Here is a 20,894-nt window from a genome sequence, read left to right on the forward strand (position 1 = left end):
CTACCCCAGACAGAGAGAGTGGGGGAGATGGTCAAAGAAGAGTTAGAATTGTCGAAACTGATGAAGTCAGGTGTTGGAGGGAATATAGATAGGGGAAGAGGCAAAAAGGGACCAGATCATGCATGCATAGGCATTTGCACTCTATCCAAAAAGCAATGAGTTTTAAGCAAGAGAGAGAATAGTCAGATACATGTTTTAGGAAGATCACTGGCCAGAGGGAGGAGAATGGATTTGGGGTCGGGCTGGGTCTTGATGGAGAAGAGGAGACAAGGAGAGCAGAAAGGAGGATGCTCCATCTAGGGGAGCCCTCACAGTGGCTGGGTCCAGATATGTGGCTGCAGGGAAGTCTTGATTAGATTACAGACTGGATTATCTTCCATCAGTAACCTTTGGGCAGCTTCGAGGGTTCTTATTTAACTGCGGGAGGTGCCATCAAAGAAGCAGAAGGGCTTTCAGGAATTCTTGTGGCCCACGGAATACCGAACCAGGCAGAAGCGGTCACCACACACCCACAGGCACCCATCTCTCTTGTCTTTGCTCTTACTGGAAGTTAAAATAAGATAATAAAAGGAAAAGGAGGAAGGTTGCAGGGTCAAAGGGGTTTCAGAGAAGCAGGCTGTTTTGAAAAAACTATGAGTTATCGTCCCATCCAGTGAATGGGGCGGGGCCTTGTGGGGTGAGAGCCGTTCCTCTTGGCTGCTCATCAGAATCCTCCCCCACCACCCTTCTGTTGACAAGAGGCACTGCTGCAGCTGCCCCGCCCATGTGAGACCGCAGGAGAGAAGCAAACAGACCCCACCAAAGTGAGGCCTTCTGAAGTGAGGTGCTTCATGTCTGGATCTGCCACTCCTGTTGAGCTGGAAGTGGTTGGAAAACCTGAGCAAACCTCCTGTTTGGGGTTTTCTGAAGCCCTTGGAAGCACTGTCCCTTTGAGTCCTGCCATCACTTGACTCACAGTTCTGGGCTGTTGGTATTTCTCAATGCAGTCGGAGCAATCCGTTTTAGTCTGGACACTTGGGGGCCTAGGTCCTGGATTAGCCCCTGGAATTGTTCTCTGATCCCCACCCCCACCCATGTCTAAGCTCTAAGAACACTACCCCTTGAACAAGGTAGTGTTCTGCTTGAATCCTTTGGGGGGAGATCTGATTAAGGCTCAACTCTCCGAGATCAAGTGTGGGGCCTTCCCACTCCTGTCTCAGAGCAGCCTCAAAAGAACCATCCTCAAATGCACACAGAACAGCCACACCTTCCCTCCCACATGTTCACATTGCTTTCCAGGTGGCCAGCACTCCAGTTAGCTCCATCGGTTTAAAAAGCCAACAGGGAGGGCACTGGTTCCACCATATTGGGTTAACCCTCATTCCCTGATGTGGTTGTAATAGAAACTCTGAGGTGTGGTTTTTACCTCGTGTTGTCTCTTCACTGTTGGATCCCAGTGGTAAATACTGTGCCCTGAGGAGTTCCTTATTTATAATCAAAGGCCTTAACATTACTATTTACAAATGCTCCCATCCTAAGCTTTTGTTCCTGTTTTACAGATGTTTGTAACTAAGGCCTAGAGAGATATAATGCTTTTTTGAATTTATATTATTAAGTCAACATACTGTCAAGTCTATACTTGTGAGCTGCTAATTCTGTCCTGGACTAAAGTCAGTTGTTAGAATTTTCTGGATTGTACCAGAAGTGACTCCTATTCTCCCTTTAAAGTCTATTTCCCTTAATCTATCTTCCTCCCTTCCTCCCTCCCTCCCTCTCTCCTTTCCTCCCATCCTCTCATCCTTTCTTCCTTACTTCCTCCCTTCCTTTCTTCCCTCCCTCCCTCCTTTCTTCCCACAAATACATATGGAACATTTTCTAGGTCTGAAGGGTGCTTGCCTCTTGAAGCAGAACCCAGTTTGGGGTTCTTTTAATCCTAAGGATGTCCTTGGTTCTGACAGAACTTCCCACCACTGCAGTCCCTGAGGCTGGCCTCTGGACGTGTGTGTCCTTCTTTCTTCTCTCTTCCTCAACCAAATACCTCTTTCCTCACCCAAAGTCTCTTTTTACAACCAATCCATTTTCTTTTCAGAACACTCATCAATGCCCTCTTTAAATCTTGTGATGCACAAAATGAAGATGGTTGGGAATTAAAATACTGGCAAATCTAAAGTGCCCTCTGTTTTTAGGGGTCTGTAAATTTTTTGTGTGTGCAGAATCCTAGTAGCTTATAGTTTAAAGCAAATCTCTTTTAGCTCTCCTTTAAAATATCATTTTCCTTTGGACATGACCTTGGAAATAAAATCATGCATGAAAGTTATAAACTTGAGTAGAAATTCGGAGCTCTAGAGATCATGAGAGTTTGCTACATATTAGCTAACAATAAGTAAAGCTACATAGCGCTGGCCATATGCCAGGCTCTGTTGTGTTTTACAGACATAGTTATTCTAATTCTCACAACTCCATGAAGCAAGCACTATTATAATCACCATTATCCCCATTTTATAGATGAGAAAAGACACACTAGGGGTCTGAGTTCACATTACTGGTAAGTAACGGAGCTAGATGTTGAACCCTGGGAGTCTGGTCTCAGAGTCTGTGTTCTTGTCAGACGTGTTACCCCCACACCACAGGCCCTACCTCATAGTCTGTGTTCTGACCTCCTACATTATCCACCGACAGGAACAAAGGCGAGGGTTGGCAGCGAGGATTGGAGGTGGCAGGCAGTCTTTTAAGTGTTGTACTTGTACTGGTTCACTTAATCCTTACCACCACCCTGTGAGGGCACCACTATTATTACCCCCATTCACACTTGGGAAATAGAAAAGTTAAGTGACTTGTCCAGTCGGGAGCCGGGCTTTTAGCCCAGGCAGATTGGCATTAGAATCCATGTGTTTAACCACTATGCTGCCGCTTTTCCCACAGGACAGGAAGAAAACAGTAACCCAGTTCGCACTAACCATCAGAACCAAAGGTGTGTCCTTCTTACCTCCGCCATTCCCTCCACGACCTTCTGCTTATCCACCTGTAAGATACCATTCTTCGCTGTGCGAGATACATGCAGCTCGTGCCAGTGGCCCAGGGAAAGGGGGTCTTCACTCCTGTAGGAGGAAGGAAACTGAGCGTGGGTTAGCATCACTGGTGTGACTGATACGTTCATCCATCCAGCTCTGATGAAACTGATGCCAACCTCAGGCACCTCACTCTGTTCAGCAAAAAGAAAACAATCATGCCTACTTAGTACCAACACAGCAGGGCTCGCTCTAGTTATTGGACCCCGTCAGGGTAGGAGCATTGCGCTTATTATTTTATTTACGCCTTACATCAAGCCTGAAATGTGGGTGGATTGAGCCTGGTTTTCTAGATGAGGGGTGACAGGAGGGTTAAATGTGATCAGAGTTACATACAAGCTTTGAAGAAGGGAAAATTATATGGGCTATGGTGTAAAACACAGATCCCTTGGTGTATCGATGTCTGCAGCATCCTTTGAAATGCATAAAAAAATAAGATGGGTGGATGGATGGATGGATGGATGGATGTAAGGTTGGGATAAAGCAAATACAGCAAAATATTAATTGTAGACTACAAGTGATGGATGTAAGGATGTTTACCGTACAATTCTTTCAACTTTTCTATAGGTTTGAAATTTTTTCATAATAAAATGTTGGAGGGGGACAAATTCCATGTTGTCTGATACTGTGAAAAGGATTAAAATTACTTTAAAAATTCAATTATTAATTCAAGGTGGAAGCACTTGAAGTTTAAATGATATCGATAGGAGTTTTACACATTACTTTTTATAGTGAGGTGTACAAAAAGAGTATAATTATTGCATTTGTATTTCTAATGATGTCTAGTTCCTGGCCTTCACTGAACCTCCCACTTATTTTTTGGTCCTGGATCATCTTTAGAAAACCATCAGGAATACCAATGGGCACAATTATTAAAAGGTCTCCACCTCCTCACTTGATTTTTTTGCTCTGGCAAATGCTTCTGTGATTTGTCCTTAGCAATTAGAATTTAATCACCTTGGCTAAATCAATATGCAATAAAGAAACCAGCGGCACTTTTTAAGTGGCCCATCTCCATAATAACTAACAGCGCCTCAGTCGTGTTCCTGTCCTGCAGAGGTCATTCCTGTCAATACGCTGCCTTCCTCAGCACAGTTATATTGATCACGGCCATCACGAGCTCATTTCAATTGTCTCGATTTTTGAATCAAGTTCATAATGAATTTGACCACCTTATCCTTCTCCTAAAGTTAAAATGATTTGGCCAATTCCCCAACTTCCTGTAGTTCAGGCTTTCACTGAATTTTCTTAATTAAACAGGAAGTCTTTGAAATGGTTTTCAAAATACACATCTCCCAGAGGGGGGTCTGAAACACTGACAGTGATCACTTTTGTCAGGTTACATTGGAGAGGGATAGGACAAGGGAGGAGATGGCGGTTTGTTCCGTGGAAATTCTGAGCCTTTGCCTCCTTTTCATCATACCTAATACTCAAGAATTCTTTTTCCAGAGCCAGCCCTGATGGCCTAGTGGTTAAAGTTTGGCACTCTAACTGCATTGGCGGCCTGGGTTCGTTTCCCAGTCCTGGAACCATACCACCTGTCTGTCAGTTGCCATGCTGTGGTGGCGGCTCACATAGAACTAGAAAGACTTACAACTAAGATATACAACCATGTACTGGGGCCTTGGGGAGAAAAAAAAATAGGAAGATTGGCAACAGATGTTAGCTCAGGGTGACTCTTTCCCACCGGGAAAAAAAAAAAAGAAAAGAATTCTTTTTCCAGTTGCCTTTCCCGGCAGGCAGGGAAACAATAACTTATATTTTTTTAAAAATTAAAAACATCTTCTGTCAAAAACAGGCACAGAACTATGAAAAAGAGAAATGCTAGACTTCTGGGGTCCCATGTGTCTGTGACCCCACAGCTGGAGCTGCCACTGCAGAGGTGCAGGGTGCGGGGTGCAATCTGTCCAGGAGGAAGGTTGATGAGCCCTGACCCTCCCTTGGCTCTTTCTGGTCATTCCTTATCTCGGAGGAAGCCACTGGAAAGTACAAAGTGATATTCAAGGTATCTCCCTTTCTCAACTTGACAAGTAGTTCTAAGTAAACTGCTTAGACTGTTTCACACAATCATATGTAAATTGAATCAATTAAATACCCACCAATGTTGTCTTGAGACATTGGATGTTTTTGCACAACCAGAGGTACTGGTTATGCAAAAACATAATGTCTGTCCATTCCCCAAGGTGGGAAGTGTCACTGACGTGTAGGAATTCATCAATAAGGGCAAAAATGAACTGTCCTTTTTAAGAATTGTTGAAACCTAATGCAGTGAGCATTTCCCATCAGCCACGAAAAATGAACAGCAGTTTAGGGCAAGGCAAGATTGTAACATCTCACCCACATAGTCTTCCTAAAAATGACAGTCCAGCAACATGAATAGCGATTGAATACAGCCCGCGAAGACAACAGCAGCAGCCTAGCTGATATCCTGCCGTAGGGCATCAACGAACAAAACATCGTAGTGAGTTTCACAAGAGAAGAATCTGCCAAGTGTAGGAACAAGAAGTACATCTGCATTAGATTCACAGGGCTCTGGCTTGAAGGTAAATACTAGCATGGGAGGAACTCAGTAAGAAGATACAGACATAAAGAAATAAGAAAAACATCTGGTCTACCAACCACAGGCTCCTAGGGATTCACAAAGATACTGACGCACTGTACGAGAACAATCGATCTGCTAGGTAAATTAATAGCACAAACGAGATAACAGGAGGAAAGTTTTGATGACTCAGACCCAATTCTGCAGATAGCAGCAGGTACTTGAGAAGCACCTATTTACTGCCATGCTGTTGAAAGCACTCATCACCCAGGCTTCTTCAGCATACTGGTCAGGGATGGATCTTGGCAACTGACAATAATGCATTGTCCGGTTCTTTATAGGGAGAACAGTAAGAGACCTGCTAAATAACTAGTTACCATCAAAGAAACAGTGCAAGAGGAAAGTTAACATTTCAAGTGAGGTCACCAAAGATGTTTCTGTTCATTAAATCTCTGTTAATACTTTTTTATTAATCGCCATATATCTGCTGAGCGCTCACCAAGTGATGCTCTGGGCAAGGTGCTGATTAATTACAATTCATCAAGTTTCTGCTGATGGCAGTGCGTGATCTCAGGTGGAGATGAAGGCAATCTAGCCCCATCTGGAGCAAGCCCGTCTTCCATAGCTTGATACAGAGAATCGCTACCTGCTGGGCAGTTACTTGAGAAGAGGAAACCTTGCCACCAGGACAGCAGGATCTATAGGAAGCACGCCATCTGTATGAATCAGGACAGGTTTCAGAAAAGACGACTGTGCAGGGAAGACAGGAAGACTGCAAACTATTAGACGACAAATTCGCCTTCTTCCCAAGTGGCTGCTGTTTGGCTTTTTGAGGGAAGGGAGCCCGCAAAGGTCTCAGCCCTTACCTGAGAACACCAGTCCCAGAGCCACAGTCGAAGCGGAACTCCACGTGGCCCCCTGCCATGTTGATGGACAAGAAGTCCTTGCTCCCTGTATCATAGCTGTACAGGAGGACGCCGTCTCCCGAGTCTGGCCGAAACGTCATCTCAAACTCCATGAAGGAAAGGTACTGCTGGGGCTCCAGTGGCCAGGGTGTTGCAGCATATGATCTCAGGGACTCTCTGAATCGAGGGATGGTCAAGCTGAAAGCTGAAGAAACAAGCATGTTGTTAGAAACCCCCCTGTGGCAAAACTAGCTCTTTTCCTCCTGGGTACAGAGCTAAACTACATTTCCTAGCTGCCCTGAAGTTAGGTGGGTGGTGTAACTGAATTCCGGCCAGTGGAATGTGGGTGGGAGTACCATACAGCACCCCAGGTCTCCATCCACCACATGCTTTCTCTTCTCTCACCTGCTGGCTGGATACAGGAATCAGTGGAGGATTGTAAGGTTCTAGCAGAGCCCCTAGAAGGCAGGAGTCTGCATTCCTAAATGACTGCGTGGAGCAGAGGCCACCCCGCTACCACCACCACCTGCAGGGATGTGTGACGTAAGCAAGGACCAACCTTTATTATGTTAGGCTCCGGAAATATGAGATGGTATGTAACAGCTTTGGCTTACCTGACTAATATGCCTTCTTCTAGGTGACATGAGATTTGAGATTATACAGTGTTAAAAAAAAATTTTCCCCAAGATGTCTTAGATCCAAATCTGAATCACTGGTGGAAAAGTCAAAACATGTTCAACTCCGCATGGTTTTCCAAAAATCTTTTAAATCCCTAAAATTTCCATTATTATATGTGTGTATTTGTCTATACATGTGTATTTACATGTATATATTTATTGAGAGGTGGAATAATTCAGCATAATGGTACAGAGAAAAAGAAACAAGATCACTTTTTTCCCATCACGTTGTTAATGTTTCTGTGTATTTCTTCCCAACCTTTTCTCTGAAACTGTCAGATATTCTAAGGAGCAGGAGCTGTTCAGTCTGATATAGACCACACAAATATGGGCTTTTCAAAGTTATTTGAGGGCCAAGAGAAGCCCACCAAATTCTGGCCCAGAAGCATCTTAAAATGGACATATCTTTGATTGGTTCGACATTTTAGCACTCTAACACACATTGACCTGGTGGAAAAAAAAAAAAGATTCTCCCATCCCTCCCAACGAAGCAATATTAATCCCATAAAAATGTATGGGGCTTTGCTAAAAGTACATTGATGAAAAATGACATCAACATGAATTAACAATGCAGACAGAAATCGCCATCAACTTGCTTCTTTCTCACCATCTTCACAGTGTCGACCTTTAAATCCCAGGGGACAGAGGCAAATGTAGGAATCGGCTTTGATTGCTGTGCAGGTGCCGCCATTGATGCAGGAGGCTTCATCACAGATCCCACTGCTGCATTCCCCTAAATACAGAACGGGAATCACAAAGCCGATTCATCTTGTGAGCCAGTCCAAGACGATGGAGCTGACCACGCCAACAGCTCATGGTTCTGAGTAAATACAGTTCACTTCCCACTCCTGGTGATTTGCACTTTTGCACAACTGCAAACCAGCTTTCGGGGTAAGTGGAACCTTCCCTTCATTTTAGTTTGATTTTGGCTTGTTCTTTATGAAGAGCCACAGAGACTCTTTAAAACATGGTGGACACAATAAATCAAATAATAAATTGTTGGGCAATTTCATGACTGACAGGGATGACTGAGTTGTTTCTGCTTTAATTTGTCTCTCCGTTGTTCCCACAAGAGCGTGTTTCAATCCCGCCAGTGTCAACACAGTGTTTATGTTAGAAGCGTTCTAATTTCCATGACCCCAATTACCTTAAGTGCTGCCGCCTTGTTGGTTGAAAGTTGAGGCAAGCAAGATAAGCACCCAAGGAGTTAAGCAGCTATGTCTAAGCTTATTAGCTGGCCTGAATTGTCCACTCCTCCGTCTGGGGCAGGGAGCTGAGAGGCAGAGCTCCATAATACCTCAGCATGTGCGTTCCAGAATCCCTATTTCTATCTCCAAAGTTACAATCTTATGAGCGACAGGAAGGTGGCCTGGAGTAAAAAGTGCTGAGAGGTTCAATCTCAAATGGGTTCATTCTCTTATCCAAACATATATTAGAGAGGCCCATCCAGGGTATACTTTGTCATTGTCAAGTGTAGATCATCACATGAAGTGGGAACAAACTGACTTTTCCTGGGTGGCTTCTCTTCTGCATCTTTGGTCTTCCTTTTCTCCTTGTGTATAAGAAATAAATTAGGCAGATAGGCCACAATCTGGCCCGGAACGACATGGGTGAGTACAACACACTTCTTCTCGGGATGGAGGCAAAAGGAATCTCTGATTGAGCTGTGAGGGGTCCAGCTCTGTACCCCGCGATCTCCAATGCTGTGCCCTCATCAGCTGGTAGCCTGTCTCCTGTGAGAGGAAGAGCCCTCCTTGGCCTAATTGTGTCATCTCAGCCAGGTGAGTCTCTTATCCTCTCCTCAGCAGTCATCTGTGTTTGTTGAATCAAGCTTTTCAAAAAGGCTCATTGGGAGGAGGGGGAAGGGCTGGGCACAGGGTGTACCCAGGAGAGCAGACTGACTTCAAGGGCTGATAACAGAATTTAATTAAAGCCCTTCCAGATGGCTTGTCCCTCTAGCTGGGGTGGGCTGGCCCCTGTGAATTCCAGCTGGGGGCCAGTGGAAGTTCAGGCAGAAGTGACTGGTTCTGCACAGCCCTGAGAACATTGCCAGCATTCACAGTCTCCACAGAGAGGCTGACTTTGATCTTAGCCAAACTCTCACAGGTCCCTGTGCTACAGCAATCTCTGTGGGCTGAGATTCTTTCTCAGAGAAGGGCTGGTCCCACAGGAAGAAGTGGGGTCCTTGGGTTATTTTAGATACACGTGGGAAAAATTATTTTACAGATTTGTGTTGCAACTATTTTTTAAGAGGTAGGAGTAGGGCAGGGGGCAAGAAAGCCAGCCAGAGTTGTTTACTTGATGAAAGCAGAGTTTCAGCCAGATTATGCTGGCAATGGCATGCAAAATAGATTGTGAGTGATGGGGGTGGGAAAGACGACAGAAATCCTACAGGGAGGTAAACTGGGGTTGGATAGGGTGATAGCAGAGAAATAGAAAGTAAAGAAGCAAAGAGACACAAGGAAAGAAGAAGTAACCAGTTCATTCTATAGGTTGAAGGTGGAGGAAGACTAGCATAACCTCAAAGTTTCTAGCGTGGAAGACTGAAAGAAGAGGGGCAAGATGAAAGAAATGAGCGCAGTGGAGAACAGAAACTGGGTGCTGAAGAGCAGACGAGGAGTTGGCTTTTGCTAAATTTAAGCATAAGGTGACTGTGGAAACATCCACAGCTGAGGCCCCTGGGCAAGAAGGGATCCGTGCACAGGTGAGGGCTGGAGGGGCCGTGGCAGCAGGGCAGTGACGCTGACACCAAGAACGGATGGGCTCCCTGCAAGAGGACAGGATGAAAGGCCCCATGGACTCCCAGGGAACCAGCAGAGAAGACAGAAGGAGGACAGGCCAAAGGGCCTAAGGACCCAGACAGGGCAGCTTCAGGGAAGCTCAGGGAGGAGCAGGAGCAAAGAGAGCCTCAGAGTTAACACCACCGAGAGGTCCAGGAGGGTTTTGTGCAGAGAGGACCACTCACAGCTTTAGGAGAGCAGTTTCGCTGTGCAGTAGAAGGCAGAAGACCCCTCACAGGAGGTTCAGACAGGGGGACTGGAAAGCTTGCTGGGGTCAGGTCTTGAAAGAGAGGAGAGAGGTCCCCAGGTACCCAGACCAGAAGGGTAGCAGGGTTGTGCCAAGCATGGCACTGATTTAAGCTGGAAAGGACCTGAGCAACTGGGAATAAGCTAGAGCAAGGGGTCTGTGGACTTAGTGGGGAAAAACAAGAATCTTTATTTTCCCTAACCTCTAACTGGAATTGAGCATTTCCTTCAATTATTAATGGCGGCAACAAACATCTAGCATTAGCAGTTTTTGTGACTTGTGACCAGTAGCCCTGAGTTATCATCATATGGCATTCCATTAGTTGAAGATATCTTGAAATACCATTTATGTTCATTACTACTTCGAAATCATGGTAGTTATTGCTCCCACCATTAAATAATCCTGTTCTTTAATGTTTTCTAAAGCAGCACATATATTATTATAGTACCAAAACTTAAAAATATTGTATAGCTTTATCTCAATATAATTGTTTCCTCTCATGTATATTATTCACTGCATTTAAAAACATCATTTTGAGAAGCGGTCCATAGGCTTCACCAGACTGCCAAAGAGGTTCATGGCACACAAAGGTTAAGAATCCTTGGGTTATTGTAGAGATTGTCCTGGCAGCAAGGTCCTAGGGATGGGTGCAGAGTGCAGATGAATAGGTTAGTTTTAGAGATGAGGAAAACTTTCAACTCTAAGGGTGGGAAGAAGGAGGTTGCAAGGTCATGTGTATAGAGGGCTGGCAGGACCTCATCATCAATATATAAAATAATTTTTGTTGACAGCAACACTTACTATATGCCAGCTATTGTGTAGGTTTACGCAAGATAATGAAGTGAGGGGCAGGAGGGCAGACCTCTTGAACCTCAAATAACTTGGGAAGCTGGCTCTGTGACTTTGCTCCAGCAGGGTGTGGAGATCCAGGACAGGATTGGAAAAAATGAGTGGTGGTGGTTTATGTTTGAGAATTTAGGTGGAAATAATAAAATAAAAGGCTGGGCCAGAGAATGCAGAATTTTGCTGAGATTGCTGACTATTCTAGAAGTTGCAGAGTTGAGTTGCAGAGAGTCCAATAGCTGGGAATAGTCTAATGAAGGAGAAGAAGTGGGAAGGGTTGAGTAATGAAAGGCCCCTTTGAGGAGTGGAAACAGGTTTGGTGAGGGTGGAGGGGGAACAGAAAAAAAGTTGTGGTTGAAGATGGCAATACCATGTTAGAGGTGTCAGATGGAAGAACCACAACTCTGCACTGTCGTCACCTCCTCTGGAAGCCTGTATCTCCACCAGAAATTCACTGCTGCTTGCATGAGCCCAGTCTTCCCCAGGGTGAGACTGCATTTAACTTACAAGAACTTGAATTTCAGGAGGACAACTCAAAGGAAAGCAAATCTGGAGGTTGAAGAAGGATAACTAGCCCTGCTCTTATACCCCAAGGGGAAAAAAGAAAGAGAATAAAAGAAAAAGGCAATGTGACTGATGCCTGCCATTAAGGTTCATAGAGAGAAACTGAATAATCCAACATCTGCCTCCAAGCAGCCCAGAGCCAGTAAAGTGGGCTCTCCTGGTGCTATCTGCTCAGTGGAGAGGTTGGCATCACACTGTGTGAGAATTGAAAACGCTGTCATAAACTGGTCCTTGCTCAACTTTGCAACTTCTTAACTAGCTGTCAGAGGCTACCATGCAGCCTCACGACTGCCAGAGCTGTCCTTCAGGGCTGCTTCCCTGTCAGGTCAATGAAGAGAAGCAGCAACTCATACCCTGCTTGATGAGTGGAGTCAGAATATTAATAATCATATTAACAGCAGTAAATATTTACCACATGTTTGCTATGTGCAAGGCCTTATTCTAAGTACTTTATTCGCACCACAACTCATCCAGACAAAATCTTATGAGGTAGGTACTACTTATAGATGGGGAAACTGAGTCCCAAAGACATTAACTGATTTGCCAAATCCAGGCAATGTGCCCTCAGAGTCCAGGCTCTTACACACCACATGAGACTTCTGATGGACCTGCTGGATCTCACGTTCTGTATCATCACAGACATCCCAGAAGAGGGATTTTGGAGACATGGTCCTACCACAGCGGGTGCTTCTATAATTGTTTTAGTCATTGCTGTTTATTGTTTGCTTTGACTAAGTGATCAATTGGGGTTGAGGGTAATAACATAGGGAATAACATATGGGTAGTAATCTTTTCCTTTTAAGAAAACTTCCTCTTTTGTAGTTTTAACAATGGTATCACCTTTAGGAGTGAGCAAGGTGGAGGTAAGCAATTTGAAGTCAATTTGGGAGACTTTGATGTGATAGATGTGATTAACAGGGCAGGCACTGGAGCCAGACTGGCTGAGGTCACATTTAGGCTCTGCAACTTACTAGCTGTGTGACCTCGGGCAAGTTACTTAACTCTTCTGTACCACCCGTTCTCATCTGTTAACACCAAGGCTAATCCTAGCACCAACTTCATAGGAATCTTGGGAAGGTTGAAGCAGTTTAGAATGGTGGCTACATATAGTAGGTGCTCAACTAATATCAGCTACAAAACAGACAAACTGTACCTGGAGACACGAGGATCGAATCCTAGCTCTGATCCAGGAATGGAGAGAGGGATGGACGAATACATGGTAAAGCAAATGTACCAAAATGAATGGTAGAGTCTAGGCAGTGGGTACATGGTGTTCACTGGGCATTCTTGCAAAATAACATCTTGGAGATGGAAGGAAAGGAGACCCAAGAAAGGGACTTGCTATTTCTTGCCAAGGACAATGTCACGTGAGGACGTGATGCTTAGAATTGTGGTAACATCTTGAGATTATGAGTGAAAAGCAAGAGAATCACAGAGACACCAACTGAGAGTTGTGACATTATTGAGTCACTGTTATGGACTTAATTATGTCCCCCCAAAATTCATAGATTAAAGCTCTAACTCCCAGCGTGACTGTATTTGAGAGAGAGGGTCTTCGAGGAGGTAATTAAGATTAAATAGCCATAAAGGTGGGCCCTAATCCAATCTGACCGCTGTCCTTTTAAGAAGAGGGAGAGACACCAGGAGCACAGACAACAGGTCATGTGAGGACACAGGGAGAATATGGCCATCTATCTGTAAGCCAAGGAGAAAGGCCTCAGGAGAAACCAAAACTGCCACACCTTGATCTTGGATTTCAAGCTTCTAGAACTGGGAGAAAATAAATTTCTGTTAATTAAACCACCCAGTCTGTGGTATTTTGTTATGGCAGCCCTAGCAGACTAAAACAGTCATTGAATTAACTAACCTTAGAATTATCTATCTGCTGCCTGCAGTGACGGAATAAATGTCCTTATTGCTTTAAAAACAATTCTAGTCTTTTCAACAAATAGTGCTGGAACAACTGGACATCCACATGCCAAAAAATGAATCTAGACACAGACGTTACGCCCTTAACAAAAATTAAATCAAATGGAACACAGACTCAGAGGTAAAATGTAAAACTATAAAACTCCTAGAAGATAACATAGGTGAAAACCTAGATGACCTTGGGTATGGCAATGACTTTTTAGACACAACACCAAAGGCACAATCCATGAAAGAAATAATTGATAAGCTGGATTTCATTAAAATTAAACATTCCCAATCTGTGATAGACATTGTCAAGAACATGAGAAGATAAGCCACAGACTGGGAGACAATATTTGCAAATGACACATCTGATAAAAGACTGTTATCTAAAATATACAAAGAACTCTTAAAACTCAACAAGAAAACAAACAAAAAATGAGCTAATAGACCTTAACAGACACCTCACCAATGAAGATACATACAGATGGCAAATAAGCATACGAAAAGATGCTCTATATCATATGTCATCAGGGAAATGCAAATTACAACAACAAGATACCACTACACATCTATTAGAACGGCCAAAATCCAGAATTCTGCCAACACCAAATGCTAGCAAGAATGTGAAGCAACAGGATCTCTTGTACATTCCTGGTGGGAATACAAAATGGTACAGCCACTCTGGAAGACAGTTTGGCGGTTTCTTACAAAACTAAACATACTCTTACCATATGATCCGGCAGTCACACTCCTTGGTGTTTACCCAAAGGAGTTGAAAACTTATGTCCACCAAAAAAACCTGCACAGGGCTATTTATAGCAGCTTTATTCATAATTGCCAAAACTTGGAAGCAACCAAGATGTCCTTTAGTAGGTGAATGGATAAATAAACTGCGGTATAGCCACACAATGGAATATTATTCAGTGCTAACAAGAATGAACCATGAGGCCGTGAAAGACATGGAAGAACCTTAGATGGATATTACCAACTGAAAGAACCCAATCTGAGATGGCTACATACTGTACGATTTCAACTACAGGACATTCTGAAAAAGGCAAAACTATAGAGAATATAAATAGATCAGTGGTTACCAGGAGTTGGGAGTGGGAGGGGGAAGGAGAGGGATGAAAAGGCAGAGCACAGAGGATTTTTAGGGCAGTGAAAATACTCTACATGATACCATATTGATGGATATATGTTATTATACATTTGTCCAAACCCATAGAATGTACAACACCATGAATGAACCATAATGTAAACTATGTACTTTGGGTGATTGTGATGTGTCAATGTAGGTGCCTCAATTAACAAATGTACCACTCCGGTGGGGGATATTGACAATGGGGGAGGCTATGCATATGTGGGGGCAGGGAGTGTATGGGAAATCTCTGCACTTTCCCCCTCAATTTTGTTGTGAACCTTAAACTGCTCAAAAAATAAAGTCTTAATAATAATAAAAAAAAGAAAATAGAAAGAAGAAAAAAAAGCAATCCTAGATCTGCCTGCTATTTTGGATAAGTTATTTGACTTTTACAAGCCCCAGTTTCTTTATGTATAAAATAGGTATAATAATAATTTCTACCTCCTAGAGTCAGTGTGAGGAGTAAATGAGAGGGCATATGAGAAGGTATTGGGCACAGTGGTCAAGAATTAGAATTTGACCATTTCCCTTAGAAGCAGAGAGCATATGAAATCTCTTCTTACATTATTGTGTCAGCTTTTCCACTGGACTGGGTAAGGAAGGGTGAAAGGGCTGAATTGCTTGTTGCTTTGTCCGATGAGACCATGACACTTTCATGAAGAGAGCCAAGATGGCAGCAGGACACAACCAAGGGTTTGGTGCGCCACATTGTTTACCACGGCTTGGTGTTCAGACTAGGGTCATCACGTCTGCAGAGCACCAACATCACCCCTTGGGCCCACCTCCCTTCTGAAGTTCTGCATTAACCAGCCGCCCAGGGTTTAACCCATGAAGCTGCTCACCTCCCTGGCCCACACCAGAAAGGCAATCCCACAAGAACACCCTTGCCCCCTGGGCATCCACTTACCCACATCAGCCCCACTGAGTGCTTTCCCCAGTGGCCAAGGCCTCATGTCGATTCTCTTCCCGTTAACAGTGAGAGACTGCACACAGCCTTGAAAGCCTCGGTTTGTTCCTGTTGCTCTGACCAACCAGTAAGCACTGGGAGCTCCACCAAGATAGAGAGGTGTCCGGAAGGTAATTTTACTGTACTGGCCCTTTAAGAAAAGTGAAAACTGTTAACTCACTAAACAAAATCAAAAGCCAAAACACAACAGATTTTAATGAGGGACATGGTTAAGGCATATTACAGCCCCAGTACTTTCTTCCATCTTGATTTAAGACCTACTGGAAAATTAAACCCACAGTTACCATAGGAAACTTAGCTTCTCAGAAGGCTGTGTTTCGAGAAGGGATGATTTTGTAATGCCTAGAAGGGAAGGGAAGATAAGTCAGAGCCAAGAACAGCCCAACAGGCAGTGTACCACGCTGGGCATCCAAAAAAAACTTTCTCTTTCCAGTCCGGACACCAATTTCTTGTGTACCTTGGATGGGTCATAGGGCTATTCTGTGTCTCAAAAGGTGATACTACTAATTTTGTGTATACATGGGCTAACATTGACCCGTTCGTTATCCTAGTCACCTTTAGACTATATCCTGCAAGAAACACTGTGGGGAGTAAATTGCCAAAGAGACTGTGTAGCAAAATATTTTGAAATTTGCTCATGGATACAACTTTTTTTTCAGTGTTATTACAGTTAGGTAGGGACGTTTCCAATCTTAGACCAAACCACAATCTGGATTGTAGGTTTTGAGGTTAGAAAATACAGAGCTGAACATTAGGTGGGACAAAATTAAGGCACCCTTAGTCATTCTATTTTTTATTACAGAAATATCTCATTCATTTGGATTAAAAGGTATAGAAGGGGGCTGGGAAAGGCATCTGCTAGAACTTATAAAATGTCCAGAATGTGAGCCACTGAAACGTAATCTTGATCATTTACAGCTTTGTTACTAACAAGTAGAAGAACATCTAATCATTGCTTTACCTTTCCTAATGAATAGATAAGAACCATTTGTAAATAGTATATTGAATGTGAGCTAGGCAGCTTGAAAGCACTCACAGTGGATTTTAAAGATGAAATTGTTTGCCAGCCACTGGGCATACTGCCTTCCTTAGATGAACTGAATGCCCTGTGGCACTCAATGATCCTCAGAATTCGCACCTTCTGGATCCTGTCTTCACCCCTCCGATTCTGTTTCTTGATCCGGAGACAGAGCACGGGTCTGACAGCTCAATCCTTTTCTCCTTTTCTGGCTCATTAAGTGCATGGTAGGGGTGTGGGGTTCCTTTGAGTCTCCGTTCACAACATCCCAGGCAATAGTCAAGCCTAGCCTTTGCCCTCCTCTGATGAGGGCTGCCTTTGGGTCCCTGAAGCCTGCATTGCCTGCCTAGGCTGAGATCTGATAGTTTGCATTCCCGCAGCACAGCCCTTAACAGTTTACGATGGGTGCAGAAGCATGGAAGTCCAGTTCCCTTGCTTTGGGTTGGGATCACTCTGAGGGATAATTTCTCCCAAGATGCCACTCTTGCTGACTTCCACCCCTCCCCTGTCCATCTTCTTCCCTCTTTTACACATTTCCTATGGGAGTACTTTCCTAATGCATCATGGGCACAGGACTCCTCCTCTCAGGTCTGTTTCTGGGGAACCCCAACTTAAGACAGAGTCACTATCTCGCGAGACGATTTATTAAACATTCCACCTCTGTGGTCGTGCTCATACAACTTGCTTAGCAAGTCCTGGGAGTAGAGAGGCAAATGTCGCTCTGAATATCCATAAAATTATATGTTTCTTGCCATTAATTCTGACATTCATAAAATTATAGACTCTTAGGATTGGAAAAAAGTATGAAAACTCATATACTCCAAGCTCTTATTGACTGCTGGATTCCTTGTACATCCCTAGCAAAAGGTTTTGGTAAGTTACTTTTTGAAGACCCCCAGGACAGGGAACCATCTCCTGAGATAGACTGTGATACCTTTGTATAATTAGGTGGAGCTAATACTGGCTCCTTGAGACTCTCCTCATTAGACTTCAGCCTTAGGGGTCCACAGAGTAAGTCCTTCTTGCTCAAGACTCTCCCTTTGACTCTACGATGAAAAGCCACCATCCACACCTTCATCCTCTTTTCTCCAAACTCAAGAATGCCCGTTCAATCAATCATTCCAGGGATTTCAAGTCATCTTCCTGTCCCAGTGACTATACTTTGAACATGCTCTAGTTTTTCTGTGGCCCTCAGAGTGTGATCACAGATCTGAATGCAATCATTTTAGAGGATCAGTCACCTTTAGAGCACTGGAAGCTACACACATAGTCACCAGAATAGAATAGGGTTATCACCTCCCTTTTCCTAGATGCTACGCCTCTATTAATGCAACCTATAATTTCTTTAGCTTGTTGTTATCACATGGCCTTGTTTATTAACTTTTATTGAACTTCCTTGCTTTAAATCATAAGACATTTTCACATGCGTTGCTTCTATTACAGCTTCTCCATCCTCTCTTCATGTTAGTATTTTGGACCCAAGTTCAATGCTTCTTTATTCCTATCAAACTTAATTTTAATCATATTAGGCCTATTGTTCTGGCATTTATGTGACTCTGTAGTTCATTTATCCTGTCTTTTCCTTTCTTAGAAATGTATGCGTATGTTAGAAATGCATATCTTAGAAATGATCTCCCCGGATTCACATTCACTATATTTGGATCCTTGCTCATTTGGAACCATTGGGGTCCAAATTAACGGGGATCAGCAAGGCGTGACCTTTTACATAAGATGTCTTGCCAGCAAAGAATAGTAAAGAGCCCAGGCAGGGAGGAAGCTATATACAGATACACAAAGGCTTTCTTGCTACATTTTTCCTCAGAGAATACGGACACCTGTCTAATATAATTACAGGCTTGGTTCCTTGGCAGGTTGCTAATCCAAACTGTTTATTCCAAACACAGTCCTAAAATTGCCCAGAGCATGATAAATATGTGAATACCTAGGTGATGTGCTGAGTAGTCCAACAGTTACATTGTTTTACCATTCCTATAATCATGGCCCCCCAAAAAGGTAGAGGAATGGATGGTTCTTGCATATTGAACCAAGGGAAGCTTTGGGGACTATTTTCTAAAGCCACAGGATTGCAACACCCCTGCCTTAAAAGCCAGCTTTGTGTTTGGCACTAATAATGGCTTTTATTCTTCCAATATGGGCCTTCCTCTACCCCTGGCTTTGATGTGCTTGTGGAAAGAGATCACGTCCCTGGGCACAAGGCCTACTGCATGTCCCTGTGCACCCACAGCAATGGTGCTTACAAATCCACTTCTTCTCCTCGGTAGCTATGGGACGGATGTGTGCCTGAAAGCCCACCTAGAGTGGAACAGCAGGAGCACACTAGAGCTCAGGACCACGGATTCACCATGAAAAATGGCCCATCCAGAGCTGGGATCCTGCCAAGGCAGCTTCAGTTCTCTGCAGGGGGACCCTGTTGGGATGTTTCTGGTGGGTGCTAGGCAGTGGGCAGGGAGCAAGGCTCGCACTCACCTGGGACTGGCCTGTCACCGGGGTCCCATTGTTCAGCTGCAGCAGCCCGTTCAGCCCATCTCGGTAGAGCGTAACCGTGTGCCAACCCCCTAGTTTGATTTTGGTCTCACTTATGATGATGGCGACCCCAGTTCCACAATTGAACCTGTGGGGGAGGAAAAGGAGAGGAGGATTCTTTGATCAACCAGCTCATTACGTTTTCAGACTCCATGGACATCACTTCCAGGGCGACGGCTTCTCTGAGAGTCAGTCTGTTCAGAGGTATGCTTATGAATATCAAGAGCTGTTTAAATCTATACACGGAAAAACTAGATGCTTCCTCCCAGGGAAGATCTCGGTCTAGTTATCTTTACTCTGCCCATAGAACCTTTAGATGTGGGGCCTTCTTTAAACTGAGGGTCTCTGCAGCTTAGAAAATGACAGGCATCTAAGATCCTCCCTCTCCTTTTCAGAGATCACCAGATGCTTAAAGTGGATTCAAGGTGCAGCGAATTAGAACTTGAGTCATTCTGTTTCTAGAGATTTCTCTGGGGACTTCCTCCAACTCCCAAATGACAGGCTCAGCAATATTAATAAAATGTAACAAAACCCCAGTCTTCACACTCCTTTTGGCAAGCTGGCCAGCACTGCCATCTGTGCTCAGCTGTGCCCAAAGGCAAGGTGCAGTTTCCATAGGAGGCTCCAGTTCAGGAGTGAGGTGTGGGCGGAGGGGGAGCATTCTCAGACGGTTGCATTATTCTTGTTTTTTTCCCCCCAACCTCCCTATGGCTCAGGGTGCTCCACTGGTCACTATGCCTGGCATATAGAATTTTGACCCTTTCTGGTCAAATTCCAAACAGCCACCATGCCACTTCCCCATGGGTCGTGAGACTGCCTGTGGGGAAGGCCACCATCGTCCTTATCAGGAGCTGCACTAATTACAGCCCACTTCTCACGGCCTCCCTTTGTCTCATGACCCTCAGTGGAGTGCAGTGGGGTCGAGAGGCATTGCAGGCCAGGCTTACCTAGAGGGGGATATCAGAGGCACTCTGGAGGAGTTGTTGGGTTGGAGAACTGTACCAGATGATAATTGCCAGTGCTACTGGGAGTCTATCAGATCCCACAAGCTTAGAACCACTGCTCCAGATCCTGGTGGCTAACCTCAAACTTCCCTGAATGTAGCAAACGATGGGGGCCCATTTTCTGCTCCAAGTGGGATGCTCAACAGTCTTCTCCAGCTGAACCAAAAGTAATTTTTGTGCTGAAATAATTAAAAGACAATAATGGTTGATGCCTATAGTGTGCTTGCTATGGGTCAGGCATGCTCTAAGCACTTTCATGTATTAATTTATTTAATCCTCGCAATAGCCCTGGGAGGAAACGCAGGCTTAGAGAGGTTAAGTCATTTGCGGAAGGTCAGGCAGCAGGCGAATTGTGCCATCAGGATCTTAACTAGTGCACTTGGAGAAGGACAAGGCTGATCCCCACTGGTCATTCTCAAATAGGTGTTGTGTACACCTCCATAAGGGTGATTAAAACACTCACACCTCCACACAACTCTGCCTCCCAGAAAACCCGAGAAAATAAAGGTGGCTTCCAAAGTGTGTTGAGAGAGAAATGACCAGGGCAGAGGAGGTAAGCCAAACAGGTCACCACAGCCCTGAGAGAAGACAAGGATGGAGTTTAAGCCTCTAGAAACCCTTGGGAGGTTGTAGACTTCTCTCTGCTCTCCATGGCTGTCAGCCGTCTTTACCACAAGGGGGCCAGGACAGATCCCAGCCTTCTTCCC

The 20,894-nt window shown here is 44.3% G+C and overlaps 1 protein-coding gene across 2 annotated transcripts in view; it reads right to left on the bottom strand.

Annotated features, from left to right (window-relative positions):
- Window positions 1-20,894, bottom strand: part of EGFLAM (EGF like, fibronectin type III and laminin G domains) — a 175,849-nt gene that overhangs the window by 28,100 nt on the left and 126,855 nt on the right. For both annotated transcript variants that reach the window (XM_058564203.1, XM_058564204.1), the window contains 5 exons: window positions 19,127-19,271; window positions 15,562-15,751; window positions 7,776-7,901; window positions 6,453-6,696; window positions 2,966-3,077 (listed from right to left, as the gene is read on the bottom strand). In XM_058564203.1, coding sequence (XP_058420186.1) covers window positions 2,966-3,077; window positions 6,453-6,696; window positions 7,776-7,901; window positions 15,562-15,751; window positions 19,127-19,271 — 817 coding nt within the window. The remainder of the gene's footprint in view (window positions 1-2,965; window positions 3,078-6,452; window positions 6,697-7,775; window positions 7,902-15,561; window positions 15,752-19,126; window positions 19,272-20,894) is intronic.

Source organism: Diceros bicornis, chromosome 20 (assembly GCF_020826845.1).
Source record: "Diceros bicornis minor isolate mBicDic1 chromosome 20, mDicBic1.mat.cur, whole genome shotgun sequence".
NCBI classification, from domain to species: domain Eukaryota; kingdom Metazoa; phylum Chordata; class Mammalia; order Perissodactyla; family Rhinocerotidae; genus Diceros; species Diceros bicornis.